This window comes from Venustampulla echinocandica (assembly GCF_003357145.1).
Source record: "Venustampulla echinocandica strain BP 5553 chromosome Unknown scaffold_3, whole genome shotgun sequence".
Lineage (NCBI taxonomy): Eukaryota > Fungi > Ascomycota > Leotiomycetes > Helotiales > Pleuroascaceae > Venustampulla > Venustampulla echinocandica.
In genome coordinates this window covers 65,997-84,314 of record NW_022474208.1, presented here as the reverse complement: position 1 = coordinate 84,314, position 18,318 = coordinate 65,997, and the positions used below count along the sequence as shown (strand labels likewise).

General features: G+C 48.5%; 8 protein-coding genes across 8 annotated transcripts; 1 reads left to right on the top strand and 7 right to left on the bottom strand.

Moving 5' to 3' along the window:
* Positions 1-95: 95 nt before the first annotated feature.
* Positions 96-2,559, bottom strand: BP5553_05661 (uncharacterized protein; the record flags this gene model as incomplete). Its single annotated transcript, XM_032014284.1, has 4 exons — positions 96-1,559; positions 1,613-2,274; positions 2,330-2,390; positions 2,467-2,559. The coding sequence occupies 4 exons, from the start codon at positions 2,557-2,559 to the stop codon at positions 96-98; spliced, it is 2,280 nt and encodes a 759-aa protein (XP_031868965.1).
* Positions 2,560-3,187: 628 nt separating this feature from the next.
* On the top strand, positions 3,188-4,918 carry BP5553_05660 (uncharacterized protein; the record flags this gene model as incomplete). Its single annotated transcript, XM_032014283.1, has 3 exons — positions 3,188-3,370; positions 3,424-3,740; positions 4,078-4,918. 3 exons carry the CDS (start codon positions 3,188-3,190, stop codon positions 4,916-4,918), a joined length of 1,341 nt encoding a protein of 446 aa, XP_031868964.1.
* A 228-nt stretch (positions 4,919-5,146) lies between these two features.
* On the bottom strand, positions 5,147-6,895 carry BP5553_05659 (Uncharacterized protein; the record flags this gene model as incomplete). Its single annotated transcript, XM_032014282.1, has 6 exons — positions 5,147-5,467; positions 5,530-5,795; positions 5,848-6,007; positions 6,059-6,249; positions 6,302-6,770; positions 6,824-6,895. 6 exons carry the CDS (start codon positions 6,893-6,895, stop codon positions 5,147-5,149), a joined length of 1,479 nt encoding a protein of 492 aa, XP_031868963.1.
* Positions 6,896-10,040: 3,145 nt separating this feature from the next.
* On the bottom strand, positions 10,041-11,845 carry BP5553_05658 (Uncharacterized protein; the record flags this gene model as incomplete). The annotated part of the gene is made up of 3 exons (XM_032014281.1): positions 10,041-11,112; positions 11,160-11,584; positions 11,630-11,845. The coding sequence occupies 3 exons, from the start codon at positions 11,843-11,845 to the stop codon at positions 10,041-10,043; spliced, it is 1,713 nt and encodes a 570-aa protein (XP_031868962.1).
* Positions 11,846-12,269: 424 nt separating this feature from the next.
* Positions 12,270-13,439, bottom strand: BP5553_05657 (uncharacterized protein; the record flags this gene model as incomplete). Its single annotated transcript, XM_032014280.1, has 3 exons — positions 12,270-13,166; positions 13,211-13,361; positions 13,420-13,439. The coding sequence occupies 3 exons, from the start codon at positions 13,437-13,439 to the stop codon at positions 12,270-12,272; spliced, it is 1,068 nt and encodes a 355-aa protein (XP_031868961.1).
* A 763-nt stretch (positions 13,440-14,202) lies between these two features.
* On the bottom strand, positions 14,203-14,820 carry BP5553_05656 (uncharacterized protein; the record flags this gene model as incomplete). The annotated part of the gene is made up of 1 exon (XM_032014279.1): positions 14,203-14,820. The coding sequence occupies one exon, from the start codon at positions 14,818-14,820 to the stop codon at positions 14,203-14,205; it is 618 nt and encodes a 205-aa protein (XP_031868960.1).
* A 30-nt stretch (positions 14,821-14,850) lies between these two features.
* Positions 14,851-15,950, bottom strand: BP5553_05655 (uncharacterized protein; the record flags this gene model as incomplete). The annotated part of the gene is made up of 3 exons (XM_032014278.1): positions 14,851-15,142; positions 15,207-15,413; positions 15,499-15,950. The coding sequence occupies 3 exons, from the start codon at positions 15,948-15,950 to the stop codon at positions 14,851-14,853; spliced, it is 951 nt and encodes a 316-aa protein (XP_031868959.1).
* Positions 15,951-16,486: 536 nt separating this feature from the next.
* Positions 16,487-17,521, bottom strand: BP5553_05654 (Uncharacterized protein; the record flags this gene model as incomplete). Its single annotated transcript, XM_032014277.1, has 1 exon — positions 16,487-17,521. One exon carries the CDS (start codon positions 17,519-17,521, stop codon positions 16,487-16,489), a length of 1,035 nt encoding a protein of 344 aa, XP_031868958.1.
* Between the last annotated feature and the right edge of the window lie 797 nt (positions 17,522-18,318).

Here is an 18,318-nt window from a genome sequence, read left to right as displayed (position 1 = left end):
TTCATATTTTTGGTACCATAACTTCATTTGTGATTTGGGATATTTGACCGAATCGTAGCTTTGATTATTATTCGACGCCTTGCCCTCACCTTGCGTCAACCTGATGATCGTTGCCCTTCTGATAAAACTTCGTACAGAGCACCTCCCAATACTCTAGATACACGGACCTTGAGTGAGCCCAATAGCTGTATACCATTTTCAATACAGCTTTCTTTGCTTGAGTGACCGCCAGAAGCTTCAGCTTCCTCACACCAAAGTATCAAGGTCGCAAAGTATATACAGTACGGAAGATGAGGGGGTTCGACCATACGCTGTCTTTCCTTGGTCAATTGATTGAGATGATAAGGTATCGACATGGCCTTTTTGATGAGTTGGAGCATAATCTCAGCATGCCAACGAGCGACTTTGAAATCTGGCCCGGCAATACAATGATGGATAGCGTCAACAAAGTTACTGTCACGTGCAATTTTCGACCGCTTGGTGAACTCGTGGGAGTAGCGAAGTATCATTCCAAGATTCATATAGCTGTTTATGCAGCCCAAATGGTAGAGAAGAGCCTGGGAGATGTCCAAAGTCTGCGGATCGGTCACGTATTTTCTATCCGAATTCATCCACCGCTCCAAAGAAAGTTCGACAAACTCAGGGCTCCATAATCGCTGTTTTCGTGCATACTCATGTCCTCGCGGGCTGGACATCCAAAAGTACTTGCTGACTGACGCAAGATTTTGCAGATTAGCGCAAGATGGATCGACCTGCGCGTTGGGAGTCATCAACGCAGCTAAACTAGTTGATGAGGAGCTCGGGCCCCGGCACGAGTCGTAGCCTGGTGCTGTACTCGGCTCAAAAATCTCAGGAAAGCATGGTGGAAGTAGTAAAAGGAGCACACGGTAGCTCTCGAGGACCTCCAATGCCTCAGAAACTAAGGATAGCTCAAGACGATTGTGCACCTCCGATTGCGGAGCTCTTGACAGCAGGCGTGATGCCAACGCCATCGCTTCTAACATGTTGTAGTGAAAGACTTCTACAAACTCGCAGCTTCTCTTGTCTCCACTACATAGTCCATATATCTCGAGAAGAAGAGCTGTTTTGACGGAGGTGAGGGAGGATTCAAACGAAGAAGAAGGCTCTTTTCGAAACAACTTTTCGAAATGTTTTCTCCTGGCGTCATTATATAACGATTTTGCCACAGCCGTGCTTCCATCCGTTGTGGAAAATAGCCCCCCAACGGCAGCCATTGCGAGACATAATTCGTAATTCGTGTCGCCATTATATTCGAAGTTTGAGAAAACTTTGAAAGTGCTCGACAAATTTCTTTGCGCAAGGTTGAGTAAAATGTTCAATACATCTTTGTCGTATATCTGCAAGCGTGGTGGTGCCGAATACCATGATTGTCTGTTGGGACTTGATCTTCCCGAGCGCTGCTGGAAGTGGTCCCTCATTATGGTGATAGCATCATCCATGTGAGAGACTTTGTCAATCCCAAGAGCCGGAAGAGCTTGGAGCCATATTCCGTCGTCGAAGGTAACATTGTCCAGGTCGTCCAACCAATTTTCCACACCCTATGATCATGGTCAGCATATCTCTAAGCGGAAGCGAGTACAATAGTGCTGACCAATGGCGGGAGCGGCCAGTTCGACTCCATGATGTCGCCCAAATCATGGTCAACATACATGTTTCCTTCGAACAAAAAATTGCTATCGGTCAGCAATGGGTCTTGGATGGTGGCGAGGGTGGCATTATCCGGATTTGTTGATCCATGACCTGGCTGTTGCTCACTATTCGTTATTGCAGCCGCTTGCGAGACAAAAGGGGCTGGGCGATTCTGCAAATTGGATATGTCATCGTTTGCAGTTGTCGATACCGGGATGCTGTCGCTGGCTCTCGATTCAACATGATTCCATGACTGCGAAGGTCCCGAAGTCCCCATCGCGTCAAACATGCTGTCCAACAGGACATTGTCAACAAGGGAAGAAGGTGCCGCCAGAGTTCTGGGTCTACCAGGTCTCTTGCTGTTCGCGGAGATGGTGCAAGGCAGTTTCTTCGTGACACACGATTGGCAGGGAAGCCGGTCGTCGCATTTGAGCTTTCGCTTTCGGCACTCGTCACAAGCGATTTTGGATCTTTCAAGCCGAAGGGATTTCAACCTTTTCGCCGAAGGCTCCGACTCTCCTGATGCTTGAACGGAATGAAATCTTTTCATGTGTTTCGCCTTGATATCTGAGCGAGGAAAGGTCACTTCGCAATGGGGACAAGAGAACGGCCTCTCGCTCGTATCTACCAAGTCAGAGCAATTACATTACTAAGAAGGTCTGATGTGGAGGCTACGTACGGGTTCTTCCATGTCGAACGAGATGCTCGTGCCTTGAAAATGATCGGTCACATGTTTCGCACTGTCTCGAGTTGGATCAGTTTCCAATGCGACGCAGCAAAGAAGGAGAGGAGGCGGAGGATTGATTGTTCCCTTACAACATTGTTTGTGGTGCGCTTTGTTGTGCCCTCTGGATCCATATTGACTACGTCAGCTGATTGCGGAGCTTCGTTGGAGTCGATGAGAGACATGCTGGTGCTGATGGTGATGCGGTTGTTTCGTCTGGGAGACGTTTTGCCAGGGGACGGGGTTTCTGGGGTAAACTGATGGATGCGTCAAACTGCATTACCCCGCCCTCGTCTCCGGTAATTATTATTACTACTACGGCTATTTACTGAACCCCACAACAAAATGGCCTAATTACCTAAACCCCTACTATAAACGTATTTAAATTACTACAACCCTATAAATATACCCTACGCTATCCCAGTTGATTCAGCGACGTCATACATCTCTGCTGCGCGTAGGCTTGAAAAGCAGCCTTATAGCATTTAGCTGCTAAGGCAGTTCGACCCTCTTTTTGAGCCAATTGAGCGTTATGTGGTGGAGCCATATTAGCTTGATTTAGTGGTGTTGATAGGGGGGAGCTCGCTTATCAAATATGTTAGTCATTAGTCATTGGATTGGTCATCAAGCTCGTTTAATTCCTGTTGATCCCCCTTTTCGCCGCCCGCATCTATTTCCCGCACCTCAGCCTCTTTTTCCTCTTCTCGCCTGGTACGCTCGTCGCGGTGGTAGCCAGTAAACCCCTTCTCACATCGTGCTGCCTCAGCATCACGACTCGCATCTCGCTGCTAACCCGCCCCCAAAGGTCTCGTAATGTCGTCGCAGTCTCATGAATCAAGGTGGCCAGGCGAGCGAGAGAATCCCACACGCCACGATGTTGCGGTTGCTAACGAGCTGCCCGCGCCCTCATTTCTCTCCAATTTCAAGACTGCGTTGGCTGCTAGCCCGGAAGCCGCCGACTGCCAAACCTTGATGCATACAGATCTCAACGCATACGTATGGTTATACCCTAGTCGTTAGATCGGTTAGATGTCCGCTGAGTCGTCCAGGTCAGCGCGCAGCAGACATTCACCTACCCAATGGCCCTGCTATCCGACTTTCCTGCCATCCCTACCCCAGCGGAACTTCATGGTTTGAGGGAAACTTTCGCGAAATGCTGTGGTAGTCACGTTTTCCTTGGTCGGCTGCCATTCCCCCAGCCTTCTCGAGAGTCCGTCGTCCCACCCCTTCGCCTGGCGACTGCTTGTATAGCATCGCTCTATGCTGGGAATGCCCCATCCGAGGCCAGAGATCTGTTTTTAGCAGGAGGAAAGCTATGGGCCGTTATGATGGAAGTTGACAACAGGGAGTCGCGCTCCCTTGACTCGTTAGTTGCTGTATGCCACCTAATCCCGGGCTCTATTTGTGTAGGCTGGTGTAGGCTGAACTGAGTCCCAAGTCCCTTCTGCTGGCCAGCTATGGCGCACTGTCGTCAGACGAGCAAGTTAGGGATATGACAACCCTAATATTGTGCTCCTCGATAACAGTAAGACTTCAATATGCAGATGGCAAGACACCGCTGAACACCTGTGTTAGATCACCCGGCGAATGAGGCTCAATGACTCTGCCCAGCTGGAACACTTCCTTGGTCCGCGTGCTTTTTCGTACGGGTGGGTTGAGTCACCCGGTTTGCTATCCATTCAACAATTCTAATCTATTCAAAGTGGTGCTTTCGTATGGTTCCTATGGCTGGTTGACATTCTATACGGCCTTCACTCGGATCTTGCAGTGAGCTCGTTCTCATCTCGAGAGATCTGGACGAAGATGCCTTCTTCGGGTTCTGAGTTCCAGGAAATTTACAACGCTTTTCTGGAAGATAAAGGCACTCATAGCATCACCTCAGCATCGTTATCACAAGACGATGCTGTCCTCGTGCTCATGGCCATCCTCTCCGACTTACTATATATTCGCCGATCAATTGGCCAACATGCCCACCACACCGACCCAGCTAAAAAGATGGTCAGGAATTTCCACAACCCCTTCGTCCCTCTTTCTCCACACACCGAAACTTATCGAATGGAAAATATCATCTCGTCGGCAATAGACCGGTGGTACTCGACATTCAATACACTCTCATCTCCCGGAATAATGGCATTCTACCACTACTGTCGGCTTTACTTATCATGCCCTCAAATCCTCGTACTCCCTCATATCGTGGGCTACAGAGGTGCTGATAGTGACACGGATCTAGGCAGTCTCACAGCGAGGACAATATCCGATCAATCAGTGCAGCATGCCTGGCGGATACTAGACGACGCCGCTGCTCGACCCAAATCAGATCTCCTATGTCCACTGTGGTTGCCTATATTTGTCTTCCATGCCAGCCTTGTGGTCTGGGCGAAGCAACAATTTGGTACGACACAAGATCCGAACGGTTATGGCAGTAATAGGATACTGCTCCCATTCAAGGTTGAGCTTGAGGGAATGCCCTGGCCATGCTGCAAAGAAATGACCGAGACACTCGTACGACTGATGGCAGCTCCTCGACTCGGAGGAAACACATAGAATCGGGAACTGCTTTTGGGTACCAAGGTGAACGGAGAGACCCGCTGAAAACTGCTCTGTTCGATTGTCTCGTGGTTATGTAAGTAGCTGTTCATTTCCAAGACGGAGGGCAAGAAAGAACGACATCACGAGTGCAAATATATGGCCGAAAGTATCAATTTATGCACGGTAGTAGTACATGTCTTCCTATGATCCTTGTACTCGTATACAAATTCTCCCGTGCAAAGCTCAGTTGATCTTCGTGAAAATAAGAGCACACTTGCCAGCTTTTGGGGCGGCCAAAAAGTGATCAATCATTGACATGCTCTCGTCCGTCGTGTTTGGCGCCAATTGAACCGAGTAATTCTTTAACAACGCTGCAGTGATGACTTTCAATTCCATCCATGCCAAATTGATCCCTAAGCATGCACGAGAGCCGGCTGAGAAAGGCATGAAGTTGAGCTTCATGTCGCTGCTCGCATTCAACCATCTCTCTGGCAGGAAGTGTTCGGGATTTGGAAAGGCGCTGTGGTTGCGATGAGTGGTATAGCATTGCATCGAAACAACGGTCTATTGAGGAAATCAGTCATCCTACATTCAAGGATACCTCAGGAGATGAGTTCTTATCTCACCTTCTCTGGTACAAAAACATTGTTGAGAACCTTTCCTCCAGGAGGTGTCTCTCTCATCATACTCGAGGGTGCGGCAGGATACAAGCGAAGTGCTTCATTGATTGTAGCTTCCAGGAGGGGCAGTTCCATAACGTCTTTGTATGCAGGAATTCCATCTGACCACGAACTCTCACTGACAGTCGCGAGTTCAGTGCGAAGTCGAACCTGCCAGTCGGGGTACTTTGCGAGGGTCCAAAAGAGGTATGTCAGAGTGGTGCTTGTCGTGTCTGAACTCAGTGTCAGTGCGTCATGGCGCAATATCAGAGGCAATATACTTACCAGTCCCTGCAAACACAAGATTTGAAATTTCAGTATAGATTTCAAGGTCGGTCAATGGTGGTTGGTCATTCTTCGCGATAAGAACTTTCGTTAGCAGATCTCGCCGGCCTGAGTCTCTACCATACTGGGCGATATACGCACGGAAAGCGTTTTCACCATACTATATCAGATATTATAAAGACATCCCAGGATGAAGAAACAGATGACTGACCTTGATAAGGCGGCTCCGAGCACTAAGGAAGTATCGTACTGATGGTATAGGCAAAATCGACAGGGAGTGATACAGCAGTGGAAAGTTCTGCTGAATACCACAGAGAATGAAGTGAAGATCCATGTCAGCCAGGAACTCCGGGGGTTCCACCGAGTTCAGGCCGTTGAACTTCATCCCCAAAAAGAGTTCACCTGCTCACTGTTAATGCTTGGTCGTGAATTGAATAGTAGAGGTCATGATTACCGACGATATCGAGTGACAATCTTCGAAATGTAATGAAGATATCAAGAGGTACTCCCAAACTGGAATTTATACAGGACAAAGCGTTCTTCACGTGGTCCCTGATCAGCGGCTCTGTGTCGAGGAGGTTCGCTTGAGAAAAAGCATGACTCAAAAGACGTCGTCTTTGGCTGTGCTGCTTCTTCTTTCGAAAGCTGAAAATTCCACCTGGCGGAACGACCATGGTATCATAGACAGGGGCTTTTAAAAACACAGTTTGCTGGCTATAGATTTCCTTGATAATATCCTGGTTACTGTAAGAGACCTCATGAGGCCCAATACGTATCGTTGAGCCATATCTTTCATGAAGACGATGCAGAGTTGTCGTGCGATGCCCCGCGAGATCTGTGAAGATCAACCAATACGGTGTGACCTTTGCAAGAAACGGCCCTGGAATCTGGCGCAGCGGTGATAGGAAAACATTGCGGATAATCTGAGTACGGGGTTAGTTTTGCTTGGAAGGCATATACTAGAAGATGATCAGACCTGGAAGGCAAGCAGAGCTATTATTGCTCCTAAAAAGTAAGAAAGAGGAAGGTTGGATATGAGGTTGGACATCTTAGCACAAAGTAGAGTATTGTAATTGTATCGAGCAAAGACGCGACTGACTTAAATCTGGGGATCGTCCCTTGACATTCTCAAGAGCGGATGAAATGACCCCCATCACCCCGCAATTACCGCAGTCCTAGAAGCGACTCCGAGATTCCTGGGGGCGGGGATGATCTCCACTCGGAATTGGGGTAATGATGGGGAATGTCCTCGGAGGTACCACCTTTTCGCTACGTGGGATTGGACCCATCACTAGTGTTACTCCACTACCCCGCAATAATTCCCGAAGTATAGAAAATAAGTAAGTTAAATATAATCAAATTCGAAGTTTAGTAATATGGATGGACGCCTGATGGAGGGAAATAGCCAGGTGAGAGAGGGGGAGCAGCCTGCTTTGGGGCTTATTTTTTCCGATGGCGAGTCATAGTTGTCGGGTAGACGGTAGAGAATTTACGCTCCTATAATGGAGAGTCTGTGAGCTTTTTGTTTGGGCATGCGCCCACGGATTAGGGCTGGTTTCGGGGTAGGTGCTTAGGGTTTTGCTTTGGGAGGGTGGAGAGGAAGCTTTTAAGCTTGGATAGATTGGTCTTCTTTCATGGAGTGGTTACACAGCATAAGAATTATCTTGTGGACTTGGAGTGGTACACTGAATCAAATGCTGGTGAAGAGCGGGAGTGTCAGTATGATAGAACACAGCAAACTCTTTGCGGATGGCGCATGGCGTTGGAGGCTCTCCAATTCTTTCTTTCTTTCTGGGGTGGCTGGAAATGCGAGCTCAGAGGGGAGCCTTATATACAGCGGTGGGTAGAGAATCGGATGCCTGCTCTATGCTTCTCTCCTATGGTTCGTAGTTTCTGAGAGAGTTATCGACAGCTCTCCTTTTCTGATGGAGCTCAGGCTAAGCTGGCAAGTCCCAGCCCATCATATCACCCCAAAGTTTTGTTGACTTCGAACTCTCTATAAAGAGTACTTAAAATGCCTAGCTTTAGGTTCACCGACTGCTCGATTTCCAGCCTTCGGTACAGTTGAAGGCCAGTTCCATACCGCATGGGGCCCCATACAGATATCCACCCCTACAAACATCTTCATCGCCACTAACATTCTTCTGCCAATCGGAAATTCTATCACAGGAGTTCCAAACCCCAGACGGCTGTAAAAGCTCCCCAGAACAAGCGTGTATGTATATGGACAGCTAATCGCCCGTGAAATCACACGACGGTCTAAACCCAGCTTGGAAGTGGCATTCGAGCGGCCAGCACAGCAAGAAGTGCACACCGCGCCTTGCGCAACAAGAAATGGATTTGCAACCTTGCACATCAGACACGCTGCTCGTTGTCTAAGCTCCCGTCCAGGGGCTGGACATCACAAGAGCTTCTTGCTCCGCATCCTTAAGCTTCTTCAACGTCGATGGTAAATTGATTGGGAATAAGTGGACTTTGCAGTGACAAATCCACGATGCGACAGGGATACCGATCGCTGCTCTTCAAGGCACACCTCTGGGAGATTTCAGCGTTAGTGAGCGTTTCTCATGGGCTGAAGGGCGGGAGACGAAGCGCGAAGACGACAGAGCGTACTCGTTGATGGGTATCTTTGAACTTTTCATGTCGCCTATTTATGGTGAGGGCTAAGAGCATGCGATGCGTCGACTTCAACGGAAGGTTGACAAGAAAGTCAAACAGCAACAAGCTTTTGACAGAGTGGATTCGGTTCCCAAGGACAAGCAGGATTTGGTCCACAAGGAATGCACACAGCCACAAACTTCTGGCAGCGTAGATTTGCAACAGACAGCTCACAAGGAAGGCAAACAGCAACACCCTTCGAAAAGCGTGGATTCGCAACGGGCAAGAGATACGTGGCAGATGGGAATAGATATGAGCGGGATGGGATGGGGGGTGGGAATATTTGCATCCAGAACAACGATGGTAGTACATACATCGTGAATGGTGTGACCTGCCATGCGGGTTCAACCAGTAGTGGAAGGAATGGGGCATGATATTTTACTCAGGGCGAGATGGATTGAATCAAGGGGCGACCTTTTGTCTTTATCAGCAACCGCAAGTGGAAAGAGGGATGGAAGTCATGATACAAGGCGTAGGAACATAGAACTCATCGTCAACTTTACGGTATATGTTTGCTCTCTTGGTATGCGTCTTGGTCTGCGGGAAAGGTAGCTTCCTCAGACTAAGGCTCTCCTTGCGGGATTATTTCAGCAATATCTGCGTCTTTTCAAGTGTAGGCGGAACAAGCAAATTGACCGAAGCTCTTTAGAATAAATTGGTCGTAGTAGATTCAAGTTTGACGTTACCTCGCAAGATAGCCAATCACATTGCGCCCTCGAGCTCTGTTGCACTTCGCGCAAGGGCGCGCTGAGGGCGAGCGTGCTGATTGGTGGCCCTCATTCCCGTTCCCCTTTCTCGTTGCTCGCTTCCGTTCTCGCTTCACAGCGATCCGATCTGTCAACACAAAACAGATACGGGTGCCAGAACGGCAAGGACTGGCACATAAGTTGCCAGAGACTATTTCACGACTAGGATATGCGTATACTGAAGTTGTGAGAACTTTTCCCCCGTTCCGGGGAAGCTGGAGTCCGCAGTTTGAAGCATCCCGTTAACGTCCACAGCCCGATATGGTTCCAATTCGGCTTGAAAGGTGTGGTGCCTATTTGCTCCCACCTCCCAAGATTCCAAGCACAAAGCTTCCCCGCTATCCAAGAACGGTCGGGCATTCCGTACACAGTCAGCTGTCACCGGCTCTCACCACCAGCGAGCACGCCAAGGCGACATCCACCGATGTTCGAGAAGCTGAGGCTTGCTCTCTGGTCTGCTTACACCTCCTCGGCTTTTATGTTCCGCCGAGAAGGGGGCCGGTTGAAAATCTCGTTGAGCGTGGGATGGCGTGCTTTCTTCTGCCTCCAGAGAAGAATCGAGAAGGCTCGACCCGAGGAGAGAAAGACTCTGTTTGCTCTGGTTGTTTTGAGAGAATGGGAATTATAACAGGGTATATTCTTTCTTTCGGTCTATTATGAGATGCTTAACTCCTTCGACTCCTGTCTATGCCATTACCACCCATCCTTTATCCCTCTATCTCTATGCCCCCCCAAAACAAAACCCACCACGCCTTTGCCCACAACATATCATACACCAACCCCTCACCCCTAAACTCTAGAGTCCTCCTCCACCTTCTCCTCCGCAGCACTCTCCACACCCTCCGTCGTCGGCGCATCAGCCGGCTTCAACTTCTGCCACTTCCCCAAAAACGCAATGCACGTACACGCCACGGCGAGGGCTATAGAGACAATAAACGCAGTTTGAATCCCATCCACATACGCTCTTAGAATAAATGGGAGGTCTGTGGCGGAGAACACGCGCCTGATATCCGTTGCTCCTGTGCCGATCACCTGCAATGGGTCGACGTTGCCATCTGAAGCTTGGAGGGAGGAGGTGAGCTTGGCTTGGAACGCGGAAGTCCCTGCGGAGACCAAGAAGGCGCCACCAATGGTTTGCACGAAGATGATCATTGCTGATCCGGTCGGGATGTCGATTTGAGGGAGGGTGGCTTGGACTGCGGAGACCGGGACCTGGAACCCTAACCCGAGGCCCAGGCCGACGAGGACTTGGTAGCCAATCCATGCTGGCGAGCCGGTGCCGATGTCCAATGTGTAGAGGAGCCCGATGCCGATGGAGGTGAGCACGCCGCCGACGATCATAAATGGCATTGGGCGCCCGGTGACGGTAATGCCAACGCCGGAGACGATGGTCGAGAGGGTGATGGCGAGAATCAAAGGGAGATTGCGCACGCCTGATTGGATGGGCGAGACGTTGTCGATGACTTGGAAGTAGATGGGAAGGAAGTAGAGGACTAGGAAATAAGAGCCGGCGATGGTGAAGGAGTACATCATCCCTTGCCAGATATAGCGGTTCTTGAGGAGGCGCGGGGGAAGCATGGCGCGCTCACCGAGGAGGTATTGATCGATGCAGAAGCAGACCATGAGCAGGCCGAAACCGACGAAGAGACCGATGACTTTGGAGTTGCTCCAGGGCAGGGACACGCCGCCCCATTGCAGAGCGAGGATGTAGCAGACTACGGCGGCCATGATGAGCGCTATTCCGATGGGGTCCATTTGGAGGAACTTTTCGCGGAGGGTGGCTTTGGCGGGCTTGACGTGCGCGGGGAGGTTGAAGAAGATTACTAGGATAGCTGCGGCGAGGCCACCGACTGGGAGGTTGCTGTCGCTATTAGCTGTGTTGTTGTCGTCTGATGGGAGAGTACTTACATATAGAAGCACCATCTCCAAGACACCTTCTCAGTGAATACACCACCGAGCAATGGTCCAATAACGGCCGAGATACCATACGAAGCGCCGATGAGTCCCAAATACGCAGGTCGCTTCTCTGGCGGTGCAATGAAAGCGACAAGAATGAAGGCGCCAGAAGCAACTCCAGCAGCGCCCAGCCCAGCAATAGCACGCCCAACAATCAAGGCCGTGCTGTTAGGAGCAACGGCGCAGATGAGACTTCCAAGTTCGAAAATAAAGACGGCGAGGAGATAAGTCCACTTCAGCGTGAAGTACTTGAAGGCCTTACCCCATGGCGAGGTGAAGGCAGCCACAGTCAGGAAGAAGGCAGATCCGTACCAGCCGATCTGTGAGACGCTGTGGAAGTCGTCTGTAATCTTGGGGATGGCGGTTGCGACGATTGTCTAGGATGATAAGCGAGCGTCTCTGGAGGGGAGATAAGGACTTACCAAGTCCAGCGCGACCATAAAGATAGATAGGATCAGAGAGAGAAGGATGAAGAAGAATTGCAACCCTTTTGGGTAGTCGTCCGGTGATAATTGGTCCTCGGGCATCTGCTCCCCCGGTTGGAGTGTGTGTGTAGAATCATTCTCGGTATCGGTCTCGCGCTTCTCAACCATTGTGTTGGCGTCTGAAACCGGCTCCTCGACCTCCTTCCTCTCCATGTTTAAGTGATCCATAATTCTATTCTAGATTATAAAAATATCGAAGCAGAATTTTCGAAATATCGGAGGAATGTTTGCGGAAGCAGCCTTTGTTGTGCTGTCGATGACGCGGTGAAACCTTCAGGGGTACAAAGTTGAGAAGAACGCACTCGGATATTAATAGCAATAATAATGAACACAAGAAATATCAAAGAGCAGAAAGTCAGCAGCGGCCGCCATATGTATACCTATTGATCCCCAACGGAGTCGGCTTAATCCCATAGTCCAGTCCGTACGTCAACGGCATGTTTTGTTTTGTTGCTAACATAGCTCTGTGACTCGTCCGCCGAAGCTTTCGTATGCCGGTCCAATAACACCCGGCACACGCAGCGCCTCAAGATGAATCATTATGATTTTGCGCTGGCGATGATTGCTTAGGGCTGAGTCAGTATGGGTAGTGCTCGTTCGTCGTGAGATTTGACGTTGCGCTCGGCCGATCTTTTCCTGATGCGGTGTCAAGGGGCTCCGGGCTTATTAATGTTAAGCACGCGAGTTGCTTATCAATGTTAAGTCCGCGAGTTCGCGACGTCCGTCCGTCGGCGGAGTGAGATTTTGACGGACTTATGTTGTCGTCATCCGCTCTAAATCCGGTATTGAAATATGTGTTGAGACCCTTCGGATTCAACCAAATACATGCAATTTGATTTCGGCATCTTGCTGCGATATTTATCGCGAATGTTGCACAAACGGCGGGAGGATGAGTCGAGATGAGTGATGTGAGAACTTTGAAAGGGCGATGGGTAGGAGACCAGAAAGCGCTTGGTTTAACGATCGCCATTGTCTTCAAATTATGGCTCCGAGTCGAGAGATGACAACAAGCTCGGGAGGCTAGGCAGAAATCGACAGAGATGACTTTCCCAGCCGGTGCTCGAACTGACTTTCTAGGACGTTGGCTCTGCACTCCACCTCTCGTGTCTTGTGCCAGCCCTCTCTTCGGGGCATTGCGAGACCTCGCAACACGAACTACGACCTGCGATCCGGATCCAGTCATTTGCCCCTGTTTCTTAGCAGTCCCAGCAGCTGTTGGTACCTCATCATGTATACCCGCAACACCTAGTATGCTCTGAATGCTGTAGCCACCTTCCTTCGCAGAAGGAGTAGCCCTTTGGGCATTGAGATGTGTGTTTGCCGAGAGAGGCTCGTCTCGCAGGACTTGGGCTGTGTTCGTATGATTTGGTGCTCGAGCTTTTTCGAGGGAAAGTGGTTGATATGAAGTTGTGGAGTGAGGGCGACATTGGCTAGCAATCGCGCCCGGTAGCTTTGGGTTTCTGATTGCGTCGGGCTTCGATCGTGAATTTGCATTGCCTCCCTAGACAGGAGGGGCACCATTTTCGTCGTCGACGGTATCTGTCTCTTGATACCCAAGCTGCTTCGCCTTGGCAAGTAGCTTCGCCAGTTCTCTTGCGCTGATTGTTTGGAGTCGTACGTCGAGGGTGAGTTCAAGAAACTACTCGCTTGTAGACTCGAGTATCCCTTACTGTAAAAGTTATTTAAGAGTTTATTTAGCTATTTACTATACTATTAAAGTAAGGTACCTGTACCCAAATATCAACATTTTGTCTGTGCTCAAACGTAGCGATTTTATTGGCCAAGTTAAGGAATCATGGTAACGTGACGTTCGGAAAAATGCAGTGCCAGGGCCGAGGAACACCAAAATCTTCAAAATGTCCTATGCAACAGTCTCAGCTTAGAAATCAGGACCACAAATAAACTAAGCTTTTAACCTTTTAAAGATATTTTAAAGCTTAGTCTTATAAGACTATTTTCCAAGTTTGAAACTAATTGGATTAGTTGTTATTGTGTAATTAATTATTAAACGGTCGCAGCTACACTCGGTCGCAAAGTCCATAAGCTTAAGATAGCGATCTTGTATACATTTACATGCTATATATCTAGAGCTAATATAAGTTGCGAGGGTTCTACTAAAGGTACAAGATTACTTTTATTTAGTCTATACTAGTCTCAGCTTTTATTTTCGTCGTATATAATAAGTTAACGTGGCGATTCTATATCACTTTGAGCTCGATAGTATATAGTATATATTATAAAAGTTTTATGATCAAGATTTCTTAGATCTATAGTTTAATTAGCAAGTATTCAAAGTTTTAATAATAATTTCTTAATCTTTATTATTATTATAGAAATAATTATACTATTAAGAGAAATACGAAGAAGGATAATACGTATTTAGTTAGACAATATCGTAGCTACTCAGGCATTAATAATACCACCTCTACTCCGTGGGTATAAACTCAAACTATATAATATACTAAACTATAACTGCGTATAAGATGATCATCCCGGGTGATGATATTTCTTTATTCAGGCTCCTCAGGCTGGCTGGATGAATCATCCACCACTTCATGCTTAGGTACTTTGACGAAAGACATGACTCCTATGCAAAGCGCAGCGAGAACCGCGAGCCCGTAGTAAGGTAGACCTATCCCTCCACCACCAAGCCGTATCCCCAATGTGAACAGTCCCGCCAACATCGGCGACCCGTACAGGTTGCCGGCTACCTCAAGCATCCCGACCAGGGAAAAGAGCCGGGATTGATGCAGCGGATCTACATACAGACTCATGAGACTATGAACCAGTGAGCTGTAGCCTGAGCCAATGGCCAGAGCCAGGAGACCCAGGATAAACACGGCGAGGCTAGGAGTGGCTGCCATTGTGAAGAACCCTAGAAGAACAAACCAAAATGACCATTTAGCTAGACTTAGATCTCGTTCCTGCTCGTTGGCCATCCTGAAGGCTTTTGGTGTGGTGTCTTTGAGCAGGACGCTTGATATCCATGGGAGGACTCGGAGTGCCTGGATGATCTGCGCGAAGCCGTACGTCGTCTGGATGTACCCCGTATCTCTGATTAACACTTCGTAGCGCTTCGAGACAAACTGCACGAAGAACTGGAGAACTGCAGCGGTGAACGGCGTCATGAGCAGACAGATGATCAGCAGGAGAATGAGCTATGGGGACTCCAGAATCGAAAGTGATTTCTTGAACTCGTCCAGGATGCGCAGGAAGCTCCCTTTCAAGCTCGAGGGTCGGTTCTCCTGCTCGGCCTCGTCTTCATTGCCTGCCTTGTGGCTGAGAGTTTCGGGTACAAACAAGAAAGCAATGGCTGCCAGCATCAGGCAAGAAAAGGCTACGAGCATGGCGGGCCGGGGGCCAGTGGTAGCCATCATCGCTGAGGACAGAGCTGGAGAGACGAGGTTCCCAACCAGGCCGCTGACCTGTAACTGCATAAAAGCCGTGGCTCTATGAGATGTGTGAATGTGGTAGAATTTAACAAGACGAAATGGAGAATCAGAAGCGAACGAACCTTTTGTCGTCGGGAAAAATATCAGAAATCATACTCAGCAATATAGCCCATACCACAGCAGTTCCTCCCCCTATGAGGAGGAATGCGGAGTCTAGGGCAATGAGTTCGGTGGGAAAGACATCGGGGAACCGCAAAACCATCATCGTGAACAACACACTGAGCGCCATTCCGACGAGAGCTGTTGAAAAGACAGGCCTGTGACCGACACTGTGACGTAAGATTAATCTCTGACGGTATTTCGACACGCGCACAAAGCCAAGAAAAAAGGGGTTGCGTGGCTGGCAAGATATACCTATCCGCAACGATTCCCCAAGGGAACGCAGCAAGAAAACCAACAGCGGCTTCGCACATTCCCGTAATGGCGAAAAGGAAAGCCACTTTCGCCTGGATAGGCTCGATTTTGCAGAGCTTCTCACTGATGGGCTCTCCAGAGCGCTGGCTTGGATCGTAATACTGACGGCAGACTACAACCTCGACGATCTTCGTAAGAGGCACGCTAGCAAAGCCACTGGCGGAGGCTGCCACAAAGAAAATGGCAGAGAGAAGGTTGAGGATGGCTTTATTGTTGTGGACCTTGGGGATGTGCACAATGGAGACAATGGACGGCGGCCTCGAGGGCGTCCTTGACTGGTGCGATGGGCGATGTGGCGGCTCGATGTCGACATGCCCGCCCGCGACGCCGAGGAGGGCAGTCTCCTCTGTGCAGACGTCAGGCTCATTGTCGAGCTCCCTGCCGCCTTCCATCTTATAGGAGCGTGCGCTAATCACAGTAGACCACGGAGTACTGTACTGTACAAGTGCACACAAGCCGACTATCGGCCCCTCAGCAATGGTCGGGGGGCGACAGGTGAGGCGATCTGTCAAATTATCACGTAGTGTATCAGGAGAGCGTTCATAGATAAGCGAGCGTTGCGACAGGCATTGAATTGATTTAAAGAAAGAAGAAAGAAAAAAATGCAGTTGGACATGATCATCCAAGTTCAAATAGCCATGCTCGCATAGTAAGGTGCGATACAGGGTTGTCGAGTGGTGGTGCAGGCGCGTGCCTCACTTGGCCCTACGCAGCTTATTTCTTGACACTAAAACCTCACCTTATAACGAGTAGTACTACAATTCCCGCTCAAGCCGGTCGCTGCCTTGGGCTCAAGTGAGCCGGATTATAGCTGCCACTCTTTGCCCTCCTCCTCGGTCGGCTATTCGGAATCCTTGGGCGGGGCATGTTACGGGGGCAAATTTCTTCATCTATTTTGCGTGGATGACCTCATTCACGCCTCCCATTTTCACCACTTCTTGTCAAACACATCTCTAGAGCAAAACAACCAACTCCCTCCAAAACCTTTCGGCATCGGCACCCAGCAGCATTCCCCACTATCAGCAGAAAGTTCACTATGAACTCGCACATAATTATTATAGCCGTAGTCACAGTTCAAAATACCACTCGAAACACCGACAAAATTCTGCAAATCCATGTTGTCCATTGAACCATCACGGGGATCCTCAATATTCTCCACTCTTTCCCATTCCCTAACAGCCGTCAAGTATTCTGGATCGGAGCACAAATAAAGATGTTCAAGACGCTCAAAAAAGATCAAGAATTGCTGAAATAGCGTGCAGTCGAAAGCTCCCGAGAACATCAACGGTCTGGGCGTTTGGAAGTCGCTCAGGAAGCTAAACACCACATGCCGAAACCTCGAGATTATGTATCGGAAACTAGCGAAGATATCGGCATTCTGAGGGAACCACTTCTCCAAGTCTTGATGGTAGAGATCTCCAGGGTTATTGAGAGACAAACTTGGATGCCTCTGCTCAGAGGAGTAGCTCGGCACGGCTTTGACGAGTAGAGTGTCTGTTGCGGGATTACACCGCACTTGACGTCGCTGATGACTTTCGACGTCTGGATACCACATCTTTCTATATATGGTCATCGTTTCTGGGTATAGCAATAAAACAACGCTGCGGGACTCGGTACAGGCAAGGCTGAGGCTGTGTAAAGCATAGTCCTCGATATCTGAAGTGTTGGCCGGGAGGGAGAAGTAGCCATTGAACATGCAAGCCACGCTGGAGCTTGGTTGACCAGAATCAAAATTGTACGACGGGCAATGGCTATGTTGGCCGCAAAAGCTTCCGAGAAGGGGGATGCAGGAATGCATTGTTACTGCAGGGTGGTGGTTGATTGCGACGGGAATCGCACGGTTGGTTGTTGCGGAGTGGAGGGCGTCCTGCCATATTTGAATCCGAAGCTCGATGGCGAGGTCTGAGAAACGAGGAAATGTTGAGAGGGGAGAGAGCTGTTTGTTTTCTCCACCAGAGGTCATTTTGTGGACATTTGTGTTAGTTGATGAGAGGAAAATAGGTTTGGAAAGGAGAATGGTTTCAGGTTCCAGGCAGACGTGTCAACGAAAACGCAGCCAAAATCCTAGGACCGGTATAATGTGTAATATAATACGACTAGCGTGACCGTTAATACGACATTATGTAAGCGCTATAAATTCCTCCTCGCTTATTAAGACGCTTGGCGTTTTGTGTACTTCCTACTTTGTCCGAATAAACTCGGCATGCAGGTTTCGTTGTACTCCGTGTCTTTAAACAAGGCAAATGCATTAGTACGTAGAAGCTTGTCATCTAAATTTCTTTTTTTTTAAATTATTAAAGTTTTAATATAAATTATATTAAAAATATTTAATGAAATATTTTTTAAATATTATCTAAATATGCTTCTACTTATAAAAATTTACTAAAATATAGTAAAGTTAAAATTAGAAGAGCTAGTAAACTATTATACTTATTTATATATAAAGCTCCTCTAGTCTATACTTAGCTCTTGTTTAATCTTTGTTAGAGGCTATTCTAGCTCCTATAACCAGTTATCCTAACTACGTTTTACTAGTGCCGGAGACTAATCCGTGGTAGCTTACCTAGTACTTCTCCGACTAACTACCTAATCGACGATTAAATCGATCGACTGGATGCCGGATCGATATTGAATCGATTATAGGCGAATGCTAATTGATCGATTTCGAAGCTTGGAAAACAATATAACTGCATGAAAAAGAGCATAGAAAAATAAGAAAAGAAATCCCAAAGTAATTATAAATCATTTCACCACCATTTT